We start from the raw sequence: 27107 nt of genomic DNA on the forward strand, positions 1-27107 counted from the left end.
ACATAGACAGACGTATATTCAGATAAGCAGATGTAGAATAAAAGAGCCGGGCGCACCTCAAAGGGCACGAGCCCAGAAAGACAATCATCTTCTACAGAACAGCAGTTGCTTTTCTGATCTTCCTTGAAACTTCAAAAGCTAAAAACTCTTAAAGCATTGGTATATTTCTGCAACTACAGGCATACAGGATAAAAAAAGTCCATTGCCCCCTCAGCCAGATGATACCGGCCCATTTTTATCTACTGAGGTGAATTCACCTCATTTTATTCAGTGCTTGTTGGTTTACAATATTCCTTAAAAATTGTGGATGCTTTTCCTCTGAGTTTTGATGGGGTTAATTTAAAGGCTGTCGTGGAGGAAAGCAGTCCTTGGACTGAAAATCACAGGATAGTGCTTAGGCAGCTTGGTGTGCGGATGTCTTAGTCCTCTCAAAGGAATGTTGTCTCCTAAGGGATCCGTTTCCTGTTCCCAGTGGGCCCTGGGAAGTACACATGCGTGAAATGTTTTTAGGGACACTAACTTGGGGGATCCTTCTGGGACGGAGCTTGGGGCCTGCATGACCTCAGCGTGGCGTGTCAGAGGCTTCCTCACTCCGAAGCCCGGGAGATGCCCAGGGCGGGGCGAGGGCCCCTCTGCAGCCTTCCATGTGCGCCCTCCCTGGCGAAGAGCCTCAGGTGCCCCCGGGCCTGAGGCTTCGCTGACGAGGGGAGGCCGCTGGACACCTGTTGGGAGAGTGGGTGGCTCCGTCCCCGGGGCGCCCCCGCGCTGGGAGCCCTCGCCCGCCGCCACCGCGCGTCCGCACTCGCAGGGAGGGTGGGGGGAGGTTGGGCGTGGGGCGGCCAGGGAGGTGGGATGTACTCTGCGGATTGGGGCTCACAGCTGTCACTCCGAAAGGGTGGGGCTTTTTAAAAACAGACAAATCTTTAAGGCGAAGGCCCGAGCCCGCTCCGGGCAGGGTGGCGATCGCCTGCGTTCTGGATGCTGTCCCTGCGGCGCGGAGCCCCCGCGCAGGCTGGCAGGCGGCAGCGGCGGCGCTCGGCCGCGTCCCCTCGCCGGCGGGCCCTCCTCCGCGCACCTCTGGCCCGCCTCCCCCGGGCGCAGGGGGGAGCCCCGCGTCTCCGGAGCCGGCTGTGCGCTCGGCGCGCGTAGAGCCCCGCGAGCCCCAGCCGGGCCCGGGGCCGGGCGGGCCGAGGCGGCGGCCGGGGAGCAGCCGCACCCGCCAAACTTTGGGTGCCGGAGCGCGCGCGCGCCCGAGCCCCGAGGCGCAGCGGCCGGCCCGGGATGGGGGCTGCGGGCCAGGGCGCCCCGGGCCGCCCCGCGCGCCCGGCCACCCGCCCGGGGGGTTCCGCGCTGCCTCTGCCCGCGCCCCGGGCGCCGCAGCCCCGCCACCCCGGCGCCGCCCGCTAGCCAGCCCCGGAGCCGCCGGAGCCCTGCGCTGGAGGCGCCCCTGCCTGGGCCTCCCGGGCCACTCTTCGCTCGGGTAAACAGGAAAGGAATTACCCCTTGTGGATTAAAAAAAAAAATCCTGCTGGGGGAGAAGGAGGGAGGTGGGGTTTGCCTGCGCGCGTGGTGGACTCCGGAGAGCAACTCAGGAGCCCGCGCGCGGTCGTCGCCTCTTGGCCCGGCCATGGACTGGCGGAAGGAGGGCGCAGGGCGCCCGGGATGCTCTGGCCCCTAGCCGGGCGCTCCCTGGCCGCCTGCCCCGCTCCCAGCCTCTAGGGACTGAGACGGTCTCTTCTTCGCCTGGACGGTGCCGGGCAGCGGAGGATCTGCGCTCCGGGTCTCAGGATGTGCCCGTCTGAGATGGGGACGCTGTGGCACCACTGGTCGCCTGTGCTCATCAGCCTGGCCGCCCTGTTCTCCAAAGGTGAGGACGCCGCGGCCACCGGGGCCGGGGGACTAACTTCGCCTGGAGTGAGTGTGTGGGAGTGTGTGGAGGATGGGGGCGGCCGGGAGCGAGGGCGTGTGTGTGCGCGCGCGCGCGCGTGTGAACCTGCGCGCGTGCAGCAGCCAAGCTCCTCCGCCGCCCCTTGGCGGAAGGTGCGTGTCCTGGAGCCCTTGGGAGGGAGGCAGTAGGGGAGACTGCCCAGGAGCCGAAAGGAAGGGAAGGTTGTTTCCTGAAAACCTTTTCTGCACGGGGAGGGGACCCGGGGACCCTTGAGAGGAAAGGTGGCCTCTGCAGGGCTGAGCCTGCTGTCAGAGGAAGGGATCGGGATCACCAGGAAGATTTCTGGAATTTGGGATTGACTTTCCCTGCTGGCACTGACCTACTTGGAAATAATTTTGAGCGCTCCTGTCGTATGTGAATACTATTTAGTGTATTGCAGGCTGCCAAAAATATAGCCTGGCGGGTAGCTCTGAAGAGGGGGCCTGGGTTTCTCCAGGTCAGCTGCTGTGAAGGTTTTGGCCCAGGGTCTGGCGCTCACCCTTCCGTAGGGTGCTGGGAGCAGCGGTCCTGCTGCTGGGGGCACGTGGAGTTTCAGCTACAACTTGTGACCCGAGTTGTCCCAGCGGGTCCCTGACTTGAAGCCATGTGTAAAGGCAGGAATTCCTCAAAGCTTCCTCTTCCCTTCTGCCAGCATCCCTGTCTGTCATGGAAAGAGCAAGTTTGGAAGCTCTGGACAGTCATCTTCCTTGAAGAGAATTTGTGTGATTTGTGCAGGAGATTCTGTCTCATGATTGATCTGGGCTGTTCGTGTGTGGTTCCCCCACCCGGTGCCCCTTTCCTGCAGGGGAACACGCTGGGAGGAAAGTGAAGCACCTCCGCAGTCTATAATATGTGCCGCAAGAGCCCTGTACCCATATTTTTTCTGCAAAGATTTTTGAGATGAGATCTCTCTCAGAAACTTCAAAGCCAATTATTATGCACAAAGTCTTTTAATGACATGAATTGTGTGTTCTTTGAGTTCTTCCAGAATCACCGAGGTTATGTTGCTTTGGATCTGATAATTGATGAAGACAGTTCACTTGCCGGGTTCGATTTAGAAAGAGGAATTTACGTTCCCCCTACTTCGCTCTCTTTGAAGTGTGGTTGAAATGGGCTCATGTCTCCTAATTATGAGTTAGAACAATCCCTGGGATCAGAGCTTTCTGGATTTATAATGTGCACAGGAAACCAGAGAAAAGCTTGCTGAATTCAGTGACTCTGACTCAGGCAGACATGAGGTTAAAAAAGCCCAAATCCACAGCAACAGCAGCCAGGCATTTTGTTTCTGCTGGTTGTCACTCGGTGTTACAATAGGGATAGACGTCTTTGTGTTTATGCTGCAATAACCTAATAAAATAAGGTTTTATTAAGAAAGGTACAGAATGGCTTTGGAAATATGACCTAACTATTGTGTTTTCTCACTCATGTACATAGGTCTGTTACTGTTTCTTTATTAGACTGAGCCGTGTTGGAGAGAATTGTATTTCCCCTGAGGCTTGTGAACTTTTCCAACTGGCAACACTGAAAATGCCCTTAAATGAGGTACTCTGTGATGTGGAAGCCTCTTGACTAGGTGGCCAAAAATTAGCACGTGAAATGATAACAATGAGCCTAGCATGTGATATAGTTTGTGCTGAACTTAACTCAGCCAGACAGTTCAAAAGTGAATTAGTTTTGTGTGGAGACTTTGTAAGTGATTAGCAGAGTACTGAGCACGTGGTAGATGATGCACGGATTAGTCACAATATGTCAAAGAATGAGAAAAAATTAACACCCCTATTATCAAATTGTATAAAATGAAATTTTATGATGCAGATATGATTTATAAATTCAGGGACAGGGCCGTTCTTTTCCAAATGTATTCATGTCACCTCCTCTAATAGTCTCTGGTCACTTGAAAGTTCTAACCCAGCTTGAAATCAAGTATAGACTATATTTAAGAGGATTTTAATGGGAAGTAAACACACACACACACACACACACACACACACACACAAAGTCCCTCATTTGTCTGGGCTGATTGAAAAAGAATATTATCAAGTATTAAGTATCTGTTTTCATATATTATCATTTTTACTGTATTGTCTTTCAAATAGGAATTTTTGAATGAAACAAAATGCACATTTGAATACCGGCTTCATATGCTTGAACCTCACATGTTTACATTTTATGAGCAGAAAATGATTAGTCATAGAACAAACCCATCCTCTTATGGATAATTTAAAAAAAACAAATAAAAACAAAATGTTATTGCTTGTACTTCTATGCCCCTGGGACCTAGGAAGTATGGTATGACACACAGAGTTCCCCAGTGGCCTTGTCCTGTGGCCCCTAACTCTCCTGGAGAATGGCCTTTAATGTTTAAGGTCTAGCTTTGCTGGTAGCTTGATGTAGTTGGCAATGGTGCCAGCCTGCAGATGTTTTGATGCATTACTGTGACCTTTGTGGGAGGAGCAGGTGTATGAGCGTGGGCTGAGAAGAAAAATTAGTGAGGAGATGGGCAGAGGGCAAGGTGATTTTTAAATACAAAGTCAAGAGGGTTGCTGCATTGAGGTTGCTCGTTACAGTCCTCAGCTGCGTGCATCCTTCCCAGTTATGTTCCCTTGCACATGCTGGTAAGAAAGAAGCAGATGCTGAGAGACCTGTGACATTGCGAGCAGACTGTGGCAGTGTCCTGGTCCCCGTATCAAGGTGGTGCTGGGCACATGCTCTGCCTGCTTCCAGCTGAGTGCAGCCAATGGCCCGGGCAGTGGGTTTCTTAGAGTGCCTTCCTGAAGATGCTTCCATATGCAGAGCGTCTGATCTCTAATCATCTGCTGAAATGGATGTTTAATACTTGATCATATTCTTTTTCAATCAGCCCCAGACAAATTAGGTACTTTGCATTGTGTGTGTGTGTATGTGTGTGTGTGTCTGAGTCTGTGTGTCTGTGTGTGTCTGTTTACTTCCAATTAAAAACTTGTTAAGTATAATCCATGCTTGATTTCCAGCTGGGTGAGAACTTTCAGGTGATCAGAGAATCTTAGAGGAGAGGTGATATGAATACATTGGGAAATGAACTGAACTGTCCCTGAGCTTATAAATCATACTGCATCATGAAATTCCATTTGACACAATTTGATGACACTGGGGTGTTAACTGGGTCAGAGTGAAGCTTCTGGGTAGGAGAACACCACCCCTTATTTGGGAAACTGCAAACCAAAAAGAGCTTCAAAGTACAGTGATAACTTCTTTAGGGGTCAAGGACTTTTTGGGAGAAGAAAGAATATCAGGAGGGAACCAGTTAGTGGGGAGGGAGAGGAGAGAGAGAGTGACTGTTTGCTTCTATTCAAATTCTGTCAAATTAAAAGTCCGAAGAATGAAGAACCCACTAAGTTTCGCTTCATCTGAATTAAACAGTTAAAATAGGATTTTATTAAAAATTCATGCATAAAAAGGTAGCATTCCAAGCTTGAGGATCTGTTTAACTTAGTTCTAACAGCCAAGAAAAAATGAATAAACAACAAAAATTTCAACAAACATTTTATTGTAAAAGCTATACTACCCAAGATTTTGAATTTACCTATCAATGTTTCTGTTAATCCAGGCATTGTCTATCTGTCCACCTATGCATTTACCCATCATTCCATCTACCCTTCCATCTACCAGTCCATCCATCCATCCATCATCTGCCCATCCATCTACCAGTCTGTCCATTCATCTATCCATCTATCATCCACCCATCTATCCACCAGTCCATCCGTATGTCCATCCATCCATCCACCCATCCATCATCCATCCATCCATCATCCACCATCCATCCACCAGTCAATCTATCGATCCATCCATCATCCACCCATCCATGAGTCCATCCATCCATCCATCCATCCATGCGTCCATCTGTCCATCCATTCACCCACCTATCCATCCTTCCAGTCCATCCATCTGTCCATCTATCCATCCATCCATCCATTCCTCCATCTATTAATTGATCCCTCATCCATCCTTCTATCTACCCATCCTTCCATCTATTTATCTATCATTTCATTCATCTATTCATCATTCCATCCATCTGTGTATTCATTCAATGAATATCAAAGGCCACGCACCTTCAGTGAACACAGAGCTTAGATGTCAAAGTGCCTCACACTGTGCTCCATCGCTGTAAGCTGTAAGCTCAGACCTGAGCAGCTGCATATTCATCAGTCCTCTCTTTCTTCGTTGCCTCCCCTTGACTATTTCATAACAGTAACTGCCTTCTGAGCACCAGTGATACCATGCTGGGCACAGGGAGTGCAGTAGTGAGGAAAAACCCAGGTTTTATGGTTACCATTCCCAGAGAACTTGCCGTGTATAGGAGAGATTGAGAAACATTTGAATTACAAAGGAAAAACGTAAGCTTAGCACTGAGGCATGGACTTTGGAGGATGGAGCGAGTGTCTCGATGCAGATACTTTGGTAGTTGACTGACAGTAGCTGGGAAGACTTCCCTTGTCTGAAGGGTGGGTTGGCGTTACTGGGTGGGCTGGGTGGAAGTGTGCAAAGAGCCTGGGAGAACGGACACTGGGGACTCACGTGGCCAGTGTGGCCAGGAAGGTTGGGGAGAGAGCCCTGAGGATTTCGGGACTGCGTGAAGGGAGAGGAGAGAATGTGCTGGGTAGAGCTGGGGGTGGGCAGAGGTCAGCACCCTCTTTAATTCCCCAAATTCTCCAGGTGGATGACAGATCCCATAGTCACGGTTTCATAGGCCATGTTGAGGGGTTCGTCATTCTTTAAAGGTAGAGGGATGACAGGATGGATTTTAACTTCGACACAAAGTATGTATACGTTCCCTGTGGCTGCTGTAACACGTTGCCACAAACATATGACTTAACAGAAGAGCATTCCCTGCAGTTCTGGAAGCCGGAAGTCCAAAGTCAGCCTCCCTGGGCTGACATCGAGGTGTCTGCTTGAGGCGCCAGGAGAACCCTTCCTCGCCTCTTCCAGCTTCGGGCGGCGGCTGCGGTCTTTGACCTGGGTCTGCCTCACTCCTCCCACAAAGCAGTGGCTTCAGGTCTCTCCCTGCCTCTCCTCAGGCCACCTTCTCTTCTGTGTGTCTGTAGAAAACCTCCCAGTGCCTCTGTCTTAGGGGGATACTTGCCATTGTGTTTCAGGACCACCCAGGTAATCCACATAATCTCTCATCTTGATTTAGTCACGTCCCCTTTTAAAATTTCCAAATAAGGTAACCGGCATTCACAGATTTCAGGGATTTGGATGTGAATATCTTTCGGGGGAGTGCACTTCTGCGTTTCACAAGGTTGACATTCTAAAACTATTTTCTGTCTCCTCTCCTAAATTTTAATTTCCTCTAGCGGCAAAAAAAAAAAAACCAGTATTTTTCTATCTCTGATGTCTCTCCAGTATTTTTAGCTTAGTGCTTTGGACATTGCAGGGCCTCAGTACAATTTTTAACTGTGCTTACAAGAATGTGAAACATTGCTAGAGAACATTTACCTGACAGTGCAATGCTCTGATGCTGTCTTTTCCAGTAATTCAGAGTGCTGCGGGGAAAACTTTGGTCAATAATATCAGCTAATTTTTTGAGTAATTGCGGTGTGGCTGGCACTGTGTGGAGTGACTTCTGAAGATAATTTTTGGAATTTGCAGATAAACTCACGGGGGTAGATATGTACTAGACCAGATGTTGAAGTTCAGAGACGTGAAGTAACTTCTCCAAGTCACAGCAACATAAGAGGCAGGCAGAGTCTTAATTCTGATGCCACAGCCCACACCCCTGGCCATTCTGCTGACTTCTCATAATTATATGGAATAACTAAAAACCAAGCTGTTTGTCAGGCAAGACTGATACGTGGTGCCAGGCTTGCTAGGGGTTGAGTGCAGAGAGGTCTTGAGACCATTTTAGTTCTTAGCTCAGAGCCTGGTATACTGTTGACCCTTGATATTTGTTGAGCAAATGAATAAATGAACATCATGTTATTTAGTTTTCATAGCCTTAATTTTTCCAGCAGCACTCAGAAATAACACCTGAAAGGGATTAAAATAGAGATTTACTTCCAAGACCACCAGGGAGGTTGAAGAGACTCTCTGATGGTGCGGAATGGTGTGGTTATCTCCTAGGGAGGTTGAAGAGACTCTGATGGTGCAGAATGGTGTGGTTACCTCCTAGGGAGGTTGAAGAGACTCTCCGATGGTGCGGAATGGTGTGGTTATCTCCTAGGGAGCTTGAAGAGACTCTCCGATGGTGCGGAATGGTGTGGTTATCTCCTAGGGAGGTTGAAGAGACTCTCCGATGGTGGGGAATGGTGTGGTTACCTCCTAGGGAGGTTGAAGAGACTCTCTGATGGTGGGGAATGGTGTGGTTATCTCCTAGGGAGCTTGAAGAGCCTCTGATGGTGGGGAATGGTGTGGTTATCTCCTAGGGAGCTTGAAGAGACTCTCTGATGGTGTGGAAATGATATGGTGGGGCCTCTCACAGAAGGAAGAGGAAACCAGCATGGATTTGTTGTGATGTGGGGCCATGTTGGGGTCCGTGAGATCGGCACGTCTGCCAGGGATCTCTTGACCAGCAAGAGGGTCCTAATACCTGGAAGAGAGAGTGCGTGGAAGAAAAGAGAGATAGAGAAAGAAATGGGTCTGGAGGTCTGATAAGAGCTATGCTCAGATCAGCGATTTATTCTTTGTGCACAGTTGCTTATATACGTTTTTTCATACAGTGTCTGACGTAGGTCCCATTACAAAAGTTTTATCAGGAGGGAACAGAAAATTACAAAGTAAGTATGGGAGGGGGTAGCATACAGGTTAAGCTAAATATCACTAAACCCAAAACAAACAAAAGATTCTAATCCTATTAAGATTCTTATCCTCTTATCAATGACTACAGTTACAGTAAATAACATCAAGGCGAGCAATAATTTGAGGGGTAGCATTTTTCTAGTAACATGTGAGTGATCACGGGATTTAGTGAATGCAGGTAGACAGAGTCATAAAACCAGCCCAGAATGGGAACTTCAAGAGACAATAGTCCCATAGATAGTCACGCAGGCCTCACCCAGACATGCCATTAGCTCAGTGGATCAAGAATAGGCTTCTGCAAACTCAGGCCTCTATCACTTCCTTCTTTTTTCCTCAGCTCGACTGCCCTCAGCGTGGGGAGAATATGTCCGGGCTCTAACTCCGTCATGGCGGAGACACGGAGGGGTCTCTACGCTGGTGGAGCGATCTCCATAGGGCCAAAGTCTCAGAACATTTTAGATGACTTTGTCATTTATTAAAAAAGAAAATCTGCTGTTGGAAGAATTAAGGGGTGCATGCAACAGTCAGAGACCGGGTTCTTCCCTTACCTCTGTCGTTACACGTTGTTTCAGGAGTCACCCCAGGTGTACCCCCTCCAGAAATTAAGAGCTGATAGAGAAGGAAGACTCTGAACTTCACAGTAAACAAACCTGTGCACGCATCTGAGAAGCAATTGAAGTGTATACTTTTCGCACAGATCAGTCAACAGTTATAAAGATTAAAAAATACATGCATTTGAAAGAGAATAGCCACTTCTCCTCCCTCAGGATGTAAGTAAAGCATATAAATAAAGGGAGATTCAGATGTACATTTGAAAAGACGAGACGTTCCAAAAAAGCGTTTAACTTACAGTGACATTAAGTCCCTCTCTTCAGACAGTGACGTTAAATGTTTACGTTTACGGGAATCTCCCTCTACAGATTCACTAAGGAGATGTCTGTCAGATTTCATTGTTGTTGTTTGTTTGCATTTTGGTCAGGAAAGCTGTATTGGTAGATGGGAGGATGCTTCAGTGACAAAATAGCTTGCCGAGACTCCAGAGAGTGTTTGGCGTCTCTCAGGATATTGTGGCATTAAAGTATTTTGATATCAAAACAGACGTCGACATTGTCCAGCCGCTCACGTTCCCTGCTGCCCTGGCCTCTCCTCTCCTGTGCAGATGAACACCTGGTAGCCACTGCCTCTTGGTACAGCAGAGGGCATGAGACAGAAAAGTCAAGGCCGAGCACAGTGGTTCATATCTGTAATCCCAGCTCTATGGGAGGCCCAGGTGGGAGGATCACTTGAGGAGTCCAGGAGTTAAAGACCAGCCTCGGCAACAAAGCAAGACTCCATCTCTACCAAAAACAAAAAAAAAAATGAGCCAGGTATGGTGGTGTGTGCCTATGGTCCCGGCTACTCTGGAGGCTAAGGTGGGAGGATTTCTTGAGCCTGGATTGTGGAGGTTGCAGTGAGCTGTAATCACATAATACACTCTAGCCTGAGTGACAGAGTGAGACCCTGTCTCCAGTGGAATAAAAACAGAAAGGACAAATTCCTGGCTTTTGATTTCAAAAGCTGGTATCCAGCAATAGAGAAAAGATTTGGAAGAACCTCTCTTCCCAGGCATATGGTTTCTCAGCCTCTCTCTTCTTCCTTCACTAAGTAAAGTTTTTTTTCACTGGGGGAAAGGGCAGGAGAATTTAGAGGGCTGCTTAGATGCTGGAGGGCTTTTGAGCTGCTCTGTGTCACATCACTCCAATGATATTAAAAAGATACTAGATCGACTTCATGGATATATTTGTAGATCCGCAAATGAAGACACTCTATCCCAAATCGCCCGGAGAGGAAGCAGAAGGAATGTTTGTATGAGGTGACCAGACAGCATGCCTGAGCACGGCGCGAGCAGCAGAATCTTTTCCTGGCAGCCAGGGCTGTGCAGACATGGCTGAGGAAGCCCAGCTGGCCCGAGGAGGCTTTGTGGTCAAGACCAGGGAGACACAGCCCATACTCTGTGTGGACTGACCACGGGAGACCCAATACCATTTGTATCAATCACAAAGCCCTCATGGTTGTCGTGGTCACTCTGAAGCTCTCAGGACTTAGAAGTGATCCCTGAAATCACTGGGCGAGGTGGGAAGGGGGCAGCATCTACAGAGCTTTGTTTTGCTGCTGGATGGAATGTGGAATGAAGATAGAGATTTAGTAATGTTACAAGCAAGTAAAGAGGTCTGCATTCAGTGCTTCCTGGGATTAGCGGTCGCCCCAGCACTGCTGTCCGCAAGGTGGTGATGTGTACCTGGTTGGTGCCATGCTTTGGTGGATTCACAGCAGCTTAGATGGTAGCAGATGGCGTGGTGTCAGCCTCGAACACGTTCCAAGGAGATCTCAGGACTCTTTCCCCAGCCCTTTCCAGGTGGACATTTGTATCAGAGGCTGGCTGTGCAAACAGATGGGGTCCCTCATGCAAAGCTCAGAAGAGCAGCCACATACAAGGAGTGGCGTGGTAAGGACTGCGTGGCAGAATTGTGACCAGAAGCTCCCCTGAGATGAGGACAATCTAACATGTGAGACAAAGGGAATATTGCAACATGCTGAACTTAGGTCACACACGCTGCCTTGGGAGGTGCAAGAGAGAGGAGTTTAAGAGGAACATGTGTAAAAAGATCCCAAGTTTTGTATGAAAATAAGCTTAATAAGAGCTGACACTCATGAAGCTGCCAGAGAAGAAAAATGAGAAACCACACCAGCAAGGAAGGCGTGAGCTCTGTGGGGTATCTTGACACCGTATCTTAAGGAGGCTGAAGTCTGAAAAGCCAGGAGCACCCATGAATAATCGTAGTTTTATCATTATGGATGTGGAATATCCTCATGCTTTATCTTGACTCTGCACCATCAGGACTCTATGTTACGTGAAACTTAAACTTATCTTAAGAGATGTGGAGTCCAGGGTGGTGCTGATTCTAGGTGAGGCTGACCCAGGGGCTTTATTGATCCCACCAGAACCTGCTTCATTTCTCTCCACCTTTCAGCCCCGGTCTGTTTCCACTCTACTAACGGATAGGCCTTGATATGGTTTGCCCATGTCCCACCCAAATTTCACCTTGAATTGTAATAATCCCCACATGTCAAGGGTTGGGCCAGATGGAGATAATTGAATCATGGGTGTGGTGTCCCCATACTGTTCTCATGGAGTGAATAAGTCTCATGAGACCTGATGGTTTTGTTATAAGTGGGAATTCCTCTGCACAAGCTCTCTTGCCTGCCACCGTGTAAGATGTGCCTTTGCTTCTCCTTTGCCTTCTGCCATGACTGTGAGGCTTCCTAGCCATGCAGAACTGTGAGTCCATTAAACCTCTTTCCCTTTATGAATTACCCAGTCTTGGGTATGTCTCTATGGGCAGCATGAGAACAGACTAATACAGGCCTGGACTTTGCGATGGACAAATGAGGGCCTGCCTAACCTCCCCTGACATTGATGGGGATTGGAGAAGGCTTCCTCCCTATTGCTGTGGGTGAGCCTCAGGATTAGCTCCGAAGGGCCTGGAAATCATGCTTCCCTTCCATCTATCCACCTAGGGGTGGGAAGGTCTGGAGCAAGGGTCAAGTGCCCCATGGCAGGAGGGCTGGACCCAGGGTGTGGTCCAGGTGTGGTTTCCAGATGTGTGAGTGAAAGCTGAACAGAAAATAGGGCCACTATCTCAGCTGGCTCAGTTTACACAATTATAATTTATGGGACAAGGAAAGTATTGTTACCATATTGCACTGGCAATGGATGAATGATATCAAATCCAGAGAACTGTGCTACGTTGGTTTGCTGCTTATGCTAAAGGGGACAAACTGAAAATTTTAACTCATTCAGAAAATGAGAAACCTAGACCCCTTATCATAGCAAGAAATATTGAAGAAACTCCATGCATTTGACTTGGAAAAGGGATGTCTTCTTTTAACTACTGAGATGTCTGTCTTTTTAAAGAAGTATATACCTCTCTCTGTGGCTTCAGATGGCAGAAGCAGATCCAGCCAGAACACCAGGGAAGGCTTCAAAATGTACTTTCATCCACTCACGAAATCCTCACCACCATCCTTTGAGTAGCAGCATCTCCATTTCACAGAGGCAAAAATTGAGGCACAGAAATTTGAAATAACTAGCCCAAGTCAACAAAAAGGAGTCCGTAGGCCAGGCTTGGAGGCACACGCCTGTAATCCCAGCCTTTTGGGAGGCCAAGGAGGGTGGATCACGAAGCCAGGAATTCAAGACCAGCCTAGCCAACACGATAAAACCCCATCTCTACTAAAAGTACAAAAATTAGCTGGGTGTGGTACCACATGCCTGTAGTCCCAGCTCAGTCCCTGGGAAGGCTGAGGCAGGAAAACCACTTGAACCCGGGAGGTGGGGGTTGCAGTGAGCCAAGATCGTGCCACAGCACTCCAGCCTGGGCACCAGAGTGAGACTCTGTCACAAAGTCCTTAAAATAGGCACAGTTATATGGACATAAATCAGACCACCTCGTGAGCGTGTCAGTTTTGAACGTCTCCAAGCAAAGACTACGAATGCATGGATGATCCAGGGTTCTGGGCTCCTAGTAACAAATCGTAGCATCCAGAACAGCTGCTTGTAGCCATAAAGACGGGGAGGTGCTGTGGCCTGCATGCAGAGATTTCCTTTTAGTTAAATCCTTCCTATGGTTGGGAAAAATGTCCAAATTTTCCAGTTATGCAAGTGCATTTATGAAAGATATAGAATGTCTGTAAAGGTAGTAAGAAAATACGAGGAGGAGGAGAGGGAGGAGAAGGGAAGAGGGGAGGAGAAAAAGAAGAAATATCCTTCGGCCCATCTGTTCACTCAGATCAAGCCAGAAAAGCAGAAAGCTAGGCAATTTGACTCTCATAAGATTCTTCAAATTGAATTATGCTTTGGTATTAGGTTATTAGACAGTATTGAGCAATAGTCAAGAAAGATTGGTAGAGATGTTTTAAGAACATCATCTATTAAATGCAGATTTTTCCTCTTCTAGGACACCTTGGAGAAAATTTTCTTGGGCCTTAGTATCGGGAGAAAAACAGCTGCACTTATCGTGAGAAATCATTTATACTTTATGCAGTGAGCGCTGTGAATTTTATTCGTGATCGCATGTCTGGCCTTGCTTTAACTTCTGGGACCCTCAGAGCTAACTTTGCTGTTTGTAAATATGGGCGTTGGAGCCATGCCTCCTGTGGATAAGTTCCTTCCTTGGCTTTATTTTATGTTTCCATCCTTGTTCTGTTTTCTTGCCTACCTAATTTATGCCATTGCATTTATTTTTTGTAAGCTACTTCAAATTATTTTTGAAATGAGAAGTAAAAAGAAACAATTTCACTACCTGAAGATGACTGCTTCACATTTTGATATATTTCATTCTAGTTGTTTTTCTATGAATTTTTTTTTTTTTTTTTTTTTTTTTGTGGAGACGGAGTTTCGCTGTTGTTACCCAGGCTGGAGTGCAATGGCGCGATCTTGGCTCACCGCAACCTCCGCCTCCGGGGTTCAGGCAATTCTCCTGCCTCAGCCTCCTGAGTAGCTGGGATTACAGGCACGTGCCACCATGCCAAACTAATTTTTTGTATTTTTAGTAGAGACGGGGTTTCACCATGTTGACCAGGATGGTCTTGATCTCTTGACCTCGTGATCCACCCTTCTATGAATTTTTAAACCAGTTTTGGTCACTCTATATATGGTACCTGTAATTTGTTTTCAACTTTTTCAGGTTCATGTGTTTATGTAAGCATTTCCCCTTGTTTAAAAATGTATCGTGAATATAAATTTAATGCCTGTATCATGGCTTTCAAAGTTTCTATGTTTGCTGGACAATTACATAATTTTACTTTTTACTATTATAAGAATTAATTATCTTTGTGCATAATTTAAGTTTTGAGTTACTTCCTTAGATAGACTCACAGTTACTTAATCTCTGGACCAAAAAAAGTATGAGGAGAGCTTTTGCTGCCAAGTTCTTTTCCGACAGGGCTGCAGCATTTTGCACAGGTGTTAGCCGGAGCTGAAACGGTCCAGTCTGCTGAACTGGATGCTCTTCATTTCTGCTGCCCCAGCAGCATTCACTCAGTGCTTCCTCATGCCTAGAAAACCATCCAAAGCCTTCATGAACAGAGTTCTTGCTCTTTGATCATGTTGCTTCCAAGGCCCCAGAACTCTGTTTTGGTCAAAGTGTGGTCCTTTGGCCCAAGAAGAGTTGGCTCTTGAGGGGTGAGGGACTGCAGTGGATGAGGGAACTGAGTCTGATCCGTGAGGAGGACCCAGAATTGCAGCAGCACCTTCTCCCAGGTGTGCTTTCTGAAGCGGGCTGCAGAACGTGGATGTAAAGAGACTGGCATCAAGGTTATGAGGAAGAAGAAAATACATTTAAAGATGGAATGGCAAGGGTGCCATCAAGTCACCTGGGAAAAGGAAACTCCTCTAGGACCTGCTGTGGGGCATCACTGTTACCAAGCGGAGTCAGAGCCACAGGTCTGTCTGTATTTTCGTCTGAAATGAGAATTCCCTGATTCTGTGACCTCCATGGAATTCGGGAGGCCCCTCCTGCCTTAATGCCTACATGAAACATTTAAGTTCAGTTCTAGGATCTATTTAGTTCAAGTGTTTTCTCTTCTACAGGAAACATCAGAGGTATAGGGAACCAAGAGGATGAATCTATGTATTCGATCATTTTTGAGGGCAAATTATAAAGTGATAGGCTTTGAGGATACAGATATGAATATGAGATTAACTCTGCCCTCGTGAGATTACAGTCAGGTGGGGGAAACTGAGGCATGGACAGTGATAAATATCTCTGGCAAGCTGTATAATACAGCTACAGAAGAATCTGTTGAGCGCCTGCTGCGAGGAAGGACTGGCATTTCTGGCTTTCGTGTGGCTCTTTAGAAATCTCTTTTCCACGATCGTGCTCCTTCTGTGTTGACCAGGGTCTTCACTGCTGGCAACAGATCCCACTCTGGTAGAGACAGATTTATCAGAGCGCAGGAGATGGCAGCCAGACTCCTTGTGTACCGGGAAGCCAGGGTTGGGTGCCACGAACACCAGCAGCCAGTAGGAACTCCCAGCCATAGTGCGTTCCTATTCTGGCACCAATCCCAACAGTGCCATCGCCTTCCTTTCGGCACCTATGGTAGCAGGGCCTGGCGGGACTACCCATAAATAGTCAAAGACAGCAGCACTCTAGAGTACGTAAGCAGGACTGGTCCCCTGTGAGACTGTGGCCACCTGTCACTCGCAGCCTCGCTCCAAATTCCAGATAGATGCACCTGCTCAATAGGACCTAGGCCAGCCCAAGAATCCAAGCTCCCAGAGATCCTTGCACATCCAATTCATAGGACTGGTGCTTATTTAATTCAAGGAGTCACTCCAGAAGGGACCTAGAACTGGTGTTCCATGTGCCAGTCTTCCTACTCACAGAAATTTTCATCTTGTGAAAGCTGATGTTTGATACTGTTGACCTTGCAAAAAGCCACGTTAGAGTATCGTTACATGTCATTTTTCTCTTTTCATGAGGCTTCTAGGAAAGGATGCAAGGACCCTTATTTTGTTTTTCTCGCATTCCCTTTCACGATATTGACAAATGCGTACTCGATACGTGGCTGACTTGGTTTTGATTTTTTCTCGATATGTTCTCACTTTTTTAGCATTTCAAAGTATTCTTTGTGTTTCTTTGAACTGGAGGCCCTCAAGAGGAAGAGCTGTTCCTTTTTGTCATCCCAGCGGCCTCTATACTGTCCTGGTCAGCATTGAATAGATGCTATAAAGAAAAAAAATCAAAGCAGATCTTCCCTTACAAGGATCTTTCTTTAGAATCTGAAGCAAGCTATAATATAATGTCCAAGAAACTGTGGATTAAATGGAAGAGTTCCAGCTCGTTTCATGGATTTAAGGAAGCCTTTCTAATAATGATATTCTAGTAGCAGGTAAAAATACAATGCTTACATGGACTAAGGGGTACATTAGTCGGGCCAGGTTGGCTGTGCTGCCGGAACAGGTAATGCCGGAGTCTCAGTGGCTTCGCGTGAGAAAGGTTCGTTTGTTGCTCACTCAGAGTCCGGGTCAGCACAACTGGGGGAGGGAGGGTTAGAGGAGCATGTAGGATGCATTTAATGTCCAGATTTGGAAATGACTCTGTTACTTCTGCCCACATCTCATTGGTTGGCACTTGGAAACATGGCTTCCATCCAACTGCAGAGAGGATTGGGGGATGCAGAAGAACATGTAGGCATTTGGTCAACATTAACTGTCAAGAGGAAATGTATTTGTTCACTTAACTAAGATTCTGGGGACAAAAGTGGCATCAGGAAAGGCTTGATCCAGGTGCTCAAGTGAGGCCCTACAGACCTAGAATCTCTTTGCTCCTCTTTCTGTGTTCTGTTCAGACACTCCCTCATTTAGGCAAAATGGCTTCCTAGCTCAGAATTAACATCTTATCCTAACTTTAGTAAAAAGCAACAATGTTTCTCTTAGTTCCATGGAAGCTCTCAGCCTGCCTCTTACAGGCCCACAAGATCCTTGGGACCTCCCTGAATCAGGCTCTGTGCCCAGAAGGATGAGCAGGTTATGATGATTGACCCAACTATAGCAATAAATAAATAGAACCCGCCAGCTTTAGAGCCTGGAGAGAGAACCTACCTGAAACGCGTGGTATGAAAGTGGTTATATGATACAAAACGAGTTGGGGCACTGTTACAAAAGAGAGGGCAATGGATGCTGGGTGGTTAACAGAACAGCAACAGTCTGATCTTTGGGCTGTTACCATTTTTTTGAGACAGAGTCTCCCTTTGTTGCCCAGGCTGGAGTGCAATGGTGTGATCTTGGCTCACTGCAGCCTCCACCTCTTCCGTTCAAGTGATTCTCCTGCCTCAGCCTCTTGAGTAGCTGGGACTACAGGTGCACAGCCCCATGTCTGGCTAATTATTATTATTATTATTAGTTTTAGTAGAGACGGGGTTTCACTATTTTGGCCAGGCTGGTCTTGAACTCCTGACCTCAGGTGATCCTCCCACCTCGGCTTCCCAAAGTGCTGGGATTACAGGCATGAGCCACCACGCCTGGCCAGGGCTGTTACAATTTTTTAGCCTAAGATTCAAATATTCAAATTTTTCTTTAATATTTAGCAAAAAAGAGGGCTTTACGTTGCTGTCTCTATGGTGACTTGAGTAGAATTTTACCCTCCTGGAGAAAGTAAAGTCCTCTCCTCTTTGGGTGTTTGTGTAAATGTAATGTAAGCCTTTGTTTTCAATGATTGTAATTTTTCAGAGTCCTTAATTAGATGTAAAAACTCTGCACAATGGAAATTACTGTTGTGATTAAATATTTGCATTATGTGCTGTTAAAAGCAAGCATCAAAACACACAATTGCTTGTTTTAAAAGCATTCAATATTTTGAAATGTGAGATCAGTGAAACTACTGAGAATTCTATTGAAAGAGAGAGAACAGCTCAAATAATATTATTTACATTTTCAGGAGAACAGTGTCAACAATAGGAGGGAAAATAGTGATTTTGAGTACAGCTATGTTAAAAAAAAAAAAACAGCTTTCAAACGAGCTCTGCCTTATCTTGTTAGGTTATGCATATGTGCTTCCAATAAAGAGTTTTGCTTCATTTCCTTAATTAGGAAGAACACATTAGGGAGTTGTTTTTTGCCTGTAGTTTGGATAAATGCAACCCTAAAACAATGAGAAAAAATGATGTCCGAGACATTCCGATATTATAGATAGCCTGATATTTAAACTTTGGACGGGACAAAGCTTGCAGCTCGCATTTGGACCAAATGTCACATTTTTACCATCTTAAAGTAATTTTCCCAGAATTGTTTTGGATGTGTTAACGAGATTTTTGATAGGAAAAGGAAACTATTAATTATTCTTTTACAATGTAAAGTTCAAATGGTACCATGTGAATCAAAAGCGTATGAACCGAAGCTTTGCAGCAACAGAGGCTATGGGGCAATAGGTCTTTGGCAAACAGAGAAGGAAAACTGTATTTTGTCATCCGGTTTCTTTATGTAGTTGGATGTCAGAGGTGTGGTTTGTGATTGACAGACAATGTCAAGTGTTTTACTGTGGCTTGCAAATGTGTTGAATGTGGCTGCCCTGTGAATGGCTTGTCAATATTTTGAAACCAGGGGATTTTCATAAAAGTGGCTTTTCCTGCTTCTCTTGAGGTCGGGGCAGCACTAGCCTGGGATTTCCACATGTGAGTAAATCACTCCAGCTGAGCAGCTGCCTCCAGTGTAGACAGGGATGGGTGGGCGGTCCGCACAGGCTGCACTCTTCCTGCCAATGCTGCCTTTATGTTTTCCCCCTGGTTACTGACCACTGGGTTTTAACTCGTGTGTTTCTTAGAATGGATAAGTAGTTCTCTGTACTCAAATCTCTTTCCAAAGTAGAGAAATGAAATACAAGAGTGTATTAGTCTGTTCTCATACTGCTATAAGGACATACCTGAGATTGGGTAATTTATGAAGGAAAGGGGTTTAATTGACTCACAGTTCAGCATGACTGGGGAGGCCTCAGGAAACTTACAATCATGGCAGAAGGGGGAGCAAACACCTTCATTATCTGATAGCAGCAAGGAGAAGTGCCCAGCAAAAGGGAGAATGGCCTCTATAAAGCCATCAGATCTTGTGAGAATCACTCACTATCAGGAGAACAGCGGCTTGGGGTAGCCGCCCCCATGATCCGATTACCTCCCACCAGGTCCCTCCCACCACACGTGGGGAATATGGGAGCTACAATTCAAGCCGAGATGTGGGTGGGGGCGCAGCCAAACCCTGTCAGAGCACCCTGTGTTTCTTGACTCCTAAGAGCCTCACTCATTTGTGTGGTCTCCCTGGCCTGGTGATGCATGATAATAGGAAGTTACTTACCTTTAGTTTGAAGGAACAGCTCGATTTTGTTTAATGATTTGTTGTTATGTTATTTATGCAGATTAGTGCTGTTGAAACTATGTTATATGAATGGAGGGGTGATGCAAAGACCTTCCAACGGGTTTGGGAATGAGGATGTTTTAAAGGGAATTTGTTTTACATCTTTAACTTCTGTATATTTTCTGTTATTCTATTTATTTTATTATCTGTCCAGGTTAATTCAAAATTACCTGTTCTCTCTCTCTCTCGCTCTCGCTCTCCGTTCTTTGACTTTACAATAGGAAGATACTTCTCTTCCATCTCATGTCTCACTGTGATTCACTCCCTCAGATGTAAAAGCCTCCACAGTTCCAAAAGTACAATTAGTTCCTTTAATCAAGGAGCGTAACACTCCCATCCCATAGCCCATTAAGAGCTACATTTGCAATAAAAAATAATTTTTATCTTAAAAGGTATTTATTAAAATGTGTTATATATATATTTGGCATTTATTGTTTTGATTGTGCAACAATCATAATTGTAATGACACCAATTCAAATAAACTTTTGAATAATGAGAATCTTACAGTGAGAAGAAACTTTAAAAAGTTTAAGTTCAATATATAATCATACATTTTTGTTGTAAGAAGACATAATAAGGTAATGAACACATTACTTTCAAGGTTGTTACATTAGGTTAAAATTCTGTGAAAGGACTGGAATGGAAATATGAATTCAAGGAGAAAATGGGACAAAGTAACATTTCTTATTAGTGAAGAGTTTTTCCTGGGTTGTATAAGTGGATGGTGGTGGGTGTCAAGCCACTGTTATTTATATTCCAATGGATACATTTAAAAGAGTGATGTAACAGTTTCATTTTAAAATGTCAAGATTTACAATACACTAGAAACTTCATCCTTAGCAACTATTGAAACTGGATGAAACATATTAAATACCACTTCTGAAATGTGCAAGTGGGTACATAGTTTAGAAAGTTTTCCCTTAGGAGTTGCAGGAGCAGTAATGTGGGAAGACCATTCTTTTTAGAAGAGTGGTTCTCAGCCTTGGGTACACATTAGAATCACTTGTAGAGCTTTGAAAGGATCCAGTGCGTGAGCCACAGTGTAGACCAATGAAATCAGAATATGCCAGGATCAGATCCAAGCACTGGTATTTTTCAAAGCTCCCAAAGTGATTCTGATATGCAATCAAGGTTGAGAACCCTGGAACAGATCCTTCAAGGGAAGCCATCTGTCTGTGTGTACAAGGGTTGAAGCAGTGATTCTGAACTCTGGTTACACATTAGACTCACATAAGAAGATGTGATGAGTGGTGAGAGTCAGGCTAATTGGAGTATAATTTGCATAGAGTAAAATTCCCCCTCCTAGCAAACATTTCTATGAATTTTGACAAATACATGTAGTCTGGTGACCATTGCCATAATCAAGATACAGAACATTTCTGTAACCCCCGCCCAAAACTTCCTCTTGCCCCTTGATAATGGGCCTCTGTCTTCTTCCTCATCCCTTGGGAACCACTAATCTCACTCTGTCCCTATACTTTTGCTTTTTCCAGAACATTATATAAACTGTGTCATACAGTATGTAGCCTTTTGGGCTGGGCTTATTTCACATTGCCTAATGCATTTAATATTCTTACAGATTCTTTGCCGTAAGAATATTAAATGTATTAGGCAATGTGAAATAATCTGCTGGTAATTCATTTCTTTTTACTACTGAATAGTATGCCATGGTATGGTTGTACCAGAGTTTGTTTATCCATTAGCTATGTGAAAGATACCAGAGTTGTTAGTATTGGTTGTTATGAATGGAACCACTGTAAGCATTTGTGTGCAGGTTTTGGTGTAAACATATGCTTTCATTTCTTTGTAGGTAAATACCCAGGGATGACACTGATTGGGTCATATGAGATGTGTGTGTTTCGCATTATAAGAAACTGCCAAACTATTTTGCAAAATGGTTGGATCATTTGGCATTTCTACCAGCAATGCGTAAGGTTCCAGCTGTTCCACATTCTTGCCAACACTTGATATTTTCACATTGTAATTTTATTTTAGCCATTCCAATACATGTGTAATGGCACTTCGTTGTGGTTTTAATTTGCATTTCCCTAATTACTAATGATGTTGAGCTTTTAGTGTGATTATTTGCCATCTGTAGATATTTTGGTAAAATATCTGTTCAAATCCTTTGCTATTTTAAAGTGGGCAAATAATTTGGGTCGTTTTACTATTCAGTTTTGAGAATCGTTTATTTTATAAACAAACAATCATATACGTGATTTAAAATTTTTTTTTCCTCAGCCTATACCATGTTGTTTATTTCAACACATCTTTTGCAGAGAAGCCTTTTGTTTGTTTGTTTGTTTGTTTTTTTGGTAGAAAGTGATTTATTTAAAGAGAGAGAGAAACAGGAGAAGGAGAGAGAAAGAAAGCAGCTTCCACACTGAGTGGAAAGGAGTAGAGAGAGATGGAGTTTCGGAGGGGAAGGCAGGCTTCCATGAGAGAGTGTGGAAGGGGACTCCAGAGGGGAAATCTAGGAGAGAGAAAGATGGCTTCCACGAAGGGAGTGTTCATGGAAGGGGACCCAAAGGTGGAGTCCCGCAGAGAAGAGTTTTTATTCAGAAGAAATCCAGTTTGTCTTTTCTATTATGTAATTGATATTGCCATATCTTAGAAGTCTTTGCTAAAACAAATCTCATAAAGCATTTCTTTTATGTGCTTTTTCCGTAAGCTTAATAGTTGTGTCAGTTTGGGCAACATAATGAGACCCCAACCTCTACAAAAAATTAAAAAATTAGCCAGGCATGGTGGTGTATGCCTATAGTCCTAGCTACTTGGGAGACTGAGTTGGGAGGATCACTTGAACTCAGGAGGTTGAGATTGCAGTGAGCTACGATCGAGCCACTGTACTCTAGCCTGGGTGGCAGGGTGAGACCCTGTATCTAACTTTATAAACATCATTGTAGATTTTATTGCATTGAGGTCTATAATCCAATCTTGGTTAATTTTTGTATATGGTGTAATATATGAGTCAATATTCACTTTTATTGCATAAGAGTAACCAATTAACTGCTCTGGCATAATTTATTGTAAAGTTTGTTATTTCTCTTTTAAATTGACTTTACATTTTTGTCAAGGTTGTCTGACCATATGTGGTATATATACTATGAACTCTCTTTTGTTCCTCTGATGTATGTTTCTCTTTCACCAATACATTATCTTGATTAATGTTCTTTATAATAAATCTTGAAATCAGATATGTGAAGCTTTTAACTTTATTCTTATTCAGAAATGTTTTGTCTATTCTAGATCTTTTGATTTGAAATGAAATTTTGGAACTAGCTTGTGAATTTCTAAAGCACATAAACAAAAATATCTTGCTGAGATTTTGATTGGAATTGTATTGAACCTGCAGAAAATACACCTTAATGATGATGAGAACTACCTTCTTAATAATGAGTTCTGTAGTTCATGAACATAGTATATCTGACCATTTATTTAGGTTTTCTTTGATTTTTATCAGAACTGTTTTAGTTTCAGCCTACAGATGCTGCACATATTGTTTAGATTTATACTGGTCTTCCAGACTTTTGGGTGCTTTTGGTAGTAATCTTTAAAAAATTTGAATTTATAATTCTTCATTGCAATTTTGTAGATATGCAATTGAATTTTGTATATTGACTTTATATGTTAAACTCACTTGTTTCAGTAATTTTTTTGGAGACATTTGTTAATGTTTTGCATGCATGACCATGTCATTTTTGAATATAGTTTTGTTTTTTGCTTCTCAGTCTTTATGCCTGTCCATACCTCTTCCATTTTCCCTTTTCTCTGTCCCTTGTGTATTGCACTGGCCAGGGGCCCCAGAATGATGCTGAATAAGAGTGGTGAGAGCACACATCTTTTCCCCATTCCCAAACTTAGGGGAAAGGCATCACATTTTACAACATTAGGTATGATGTTAGTTATAGGTTTCTTGTAGATGCTTTTTGTGAAAATGAAGAAGTTCTGCTCTGTTCCTAATTTGCTGAGCGTTTTTTTCATAAACAGTCATTGAACATTGTCAGATACTTCTATTGCACCAATTGCCATGATCATCTGACTTTTCTTCCTAAAAACAATGCTATGTGTTTTTTTCAATTGACATATAGTAATTGTACATATTTATGGCATACATAGTGATGATTAAATGCATATAATGTATAGTGATCAGATCAAGATAATTAGCATATTTATCATCTCACATATTCATAATTATTTTTGTGTTGGGAGCATTTAACATCCTCCTTCTAGCTATTTTAAACTCTATATTATTGTTAACTACTCACCTTACAGTGGTTTAGACCACTAGAACTTATGCCTTTTCTTAGTTAGCTGGATGATATGGTGGATTATATTGATTTACTTTCAAATATTGTACTATCCTTGTTTTCCTCGTCAAAACAAATTTAGTGATGGCATATAATTATTTTTATATATTGATGTATTTGATATTTTGTTGAGAGTTTTCCTGTCTAAATTCGTGAAGGAAATTTCCTATAGTTTTATATACTGTCTTTGTCTACTTTTGGCATCAGGGTAATACGGGCTTCATGAAAGAGGTGAGAAGTATTCCCTTCTATTTTCTGGAAGAGACTACACATTTGAAGCTACAGCTTCTTTAAATGTTTGATTTAAGTTGTCTGGTGGAACCATTTGGGTCTGAATTTTTTTTTTTCAGAAGGTATTAAATTGTAAATTCAATTTCTTGGATAGTTTCAGGATTATTCGAATTGTCTACTTCATAGTGACTGAATTTTGTTAGTTTGTTCTTTTAAATGAATTGGTTCATTTAATCTCAATTGTCAAATACACACAAATAATGTTGTTTATAATATTGCTTTATTAGTCTTTTTGTACTTTTAGATCTGTAGTGAAACTTCCCTGTTTCATTCCTGTTATTAGCAATGTGTCTTTTTTCTCGGCCAATCTGGCTAGAGATTTATGAGTTTTGTCTGTCAATTCTAAGAAGCAGCTTTTCATTTTCATTGATTTTTCTTTATTATTTTATTGTTTTATTGATTTCTGCTCTAATATTATTTTTTCTTTTGTGGCTTTGGGTTTAATTTCTCCTCTTTATCTAGTTCCTTTATATGGAAGATTAGATCAGTTTTTGAGATTTTCTACTTACCTAAGTGTCTGATATTATAAACTTTTCTCTAGGAACTCTTCTGTATGTGTCCTAATGTCCCTTATGACTTCCTTTTGATTCATATGTTATTTAGGTATTTGTGGTTAATTTTCAACTGTTTGGGAGATTTTCTAGATACCTTTCTGATATCGACTTTTTTGTTAAATCAGTTTGGTCAAAGACCATACTCTGTAGGATGTTAATGCATTTACATTTTTTGAGTATTTTTCGGTGTTCCAGAATACGGTCTACCTTGCTCAATGCTTGTTGTGCTTTTGAAGAGAATATTATTTTGCTGCTGTTGTGAGGAGTGCTCTGTAAGTGTCAATTAGATGAGTTGGTTCATACTATTATCCAGATATGCCATATTCTTATGAATTTAGTTTATGTATATTTTCTGTTACTGGGAGGAGTACCTCTTCAACATGTCTCTAATCATTATGGATTTTTGTTTCTCTTTACAGCTCTGTGAGTTGTGGCTGAATGTATTTTGAAGTTCAGTTGTTAGTTGCATATAGATTTTGGATTATTGTGCATTCTAAATGAATTGACTCTGTTATAAATATGCAATATCCTTTTCCCCCTGGTATTATCAGTTATTTGGAAGTTTGTTTTTTTCATATTATTAATATAACCACTTCAGTTGTTTTTCGAATTGATGTTCACTTGGTATATTTTCCCTATTCTTTTATTTTTAACTAGTTAATGTCTTTATGTTCATGTGTTCTTATAGACAGTGTATAAGTGGGTGTTACTTTATAACCATCCTGACAATCTATATATTTTTCATTGGTGTGATTAAACAATTTGTATTTTATGTAATTTTATGTATGTTTGGATTTACATCTACCATCTTCCCAGCTATCTTTTGTGTGTTCTCTCTGTTCTTTGTGGTCTTCTGGCATCCCCCTTTTCTTTGCATGCTTCTTAGAATATGGTTAATAACTCTAATTTTATATCTACGATCGGGTTATTATTTATATTTTATAAAATTCTACAGTGGTTGCCTAGGGTGTTCGATACAAGCCTTTAATGTATCGCAATCTAATTTCCAAACAATATTACTACTTTGTTTGTGGTGTAATCACCTGCCAACTGTGTATTCCAATTCCTCTTTCCCACTTTTGGTTTTACTGATGCCGTTTATTTTATTTTTGTGCATGCTATAAAACTACAATACATTGCTCTTATTTTGGCTTCATACCAGCTGACATGAAGCCTTGGGATGTAACTTGTGGGAGTCAGTGAACCCACAGCACAGAATAGGACGGAGAAAGTCAAGGAGATGCTTTGAGGTGGCAGCTATCCACCTCCCAATCACCATAGTGTAATTTCTTCATTAAGCAAAGCTAATTTCATTACCCACTACAATAACATCAAGCAATGACTGAGAATCTCAATAGGATTTCAGGAAGGGAAGGTCAAAAATAAATATTTAAAGAGATTTAGGATTCGAGCCCAAGTAGCTTAAGGTAGATCCTTCAACAGGGGAGACACACAAAACGAGGGGCTTGAAGTGGGTCTTGATGCACAGTCCTTTCATAAGGGAGCTTTTAGCCAGACGAGCCATTGATTGTTTAAATAAATCAGTTTTCAAAAATTTCCTGAAGCACACACTGAGATCATGTATTATTTCACAGTCCTCTATTCCTGGGCAGGAATTTCCTGGAACAGACAGTAACGGCATTTCGATATAGGAAATAGCTGGTCTTCGCTCTCAGTCCTATTCATTAAGCTTTGTGGATGCAGCTGGTCAGTTCTCAGGGCAAAATCGCCACAAACTGACCCCAGTCTATGATATAGATTCTACGCTTTAGGAATCACTCCAGGCTTGAAGATCATTTCATGCAGCCTTACAAGTGTATGTTAGGGGGAGTGGTTAATATGAAGACATTAGAATAACTGATCCTGGCATGATTGGAAGGGAAGCAGCTACCTCTGTGCCGGTATGCAGACACCCAGGAGTCAGCTTTCCAAAACGGGTTGTCATCACTGCCTAAGAGCTCTCTGGAGAGGCTGCAAGATGGGCTCTAGCTTATAGCTCTGCGCTGTGTGAGCACAGGCGTGCGTGTATGTGTTTGGTTAACAGGTATTATTTAGCTGCTGTTGTCAAATAGCTGTCCCTGCTGTTCTGACCCATGTCTATTTGCAGCCTGACTGTGGGAAGCCAGATGAATGAGATTCTCTGTGACCTTATCTGTTTTACGCATTTAAGGATGTTTCTCAGCTGAACAAATAGGAATGAGTGCTTCCTTCTGCTAGCTAAGGGCCCTTAGAGGCAGCTGTGGATCAGATGGATTCTTGGTCTGACATGTGTACATGAAATGCTTGAGATTGAAGAAAGGTCA

The 27107-nt window shown here is 43.6% G+C and overlaps 1 protein-coding gene across 1 annotated transcript in view; it reads left to right on the forward strand.

The window, feature by feature from the left end:
* The first annotated feature begins 1130 nt into the window (after nt 1-1130).
* The window catches only part of TMEM132D (transmembrane protein 132D), an 834368-nt gene continuing 808391 nt past the window's right edge, over nt 1131-27107 (forward strand). Inside the window, exon 1 of the mRNA XM_012465905.2 lies at nt 1131-1867. Coding sequence (XP_012321328.1) covers nt 1789-1867 — 79 coding nt within the window. The 5' untranslated portion in view covers nt 1131-1788. The remainder of the gene's footprint in view (nt 1868-27107) is intronic.

This window comes from Aotus nancymaae, unplaced genomic scaffold (assembly GCF_030222135.1).
Source record: "Aotus nancymaae isolate 86718 unplaced genomic scaffold, 86718_ANA_hifiasm-v0.15.2.pri h1tg000021l, whole genome shotgun sequence".
NCBI lineage: Eukaryota > Metazoa > Chordata > Mammalia > Primates > Aotidae > Aotus > Aotus nancymaae.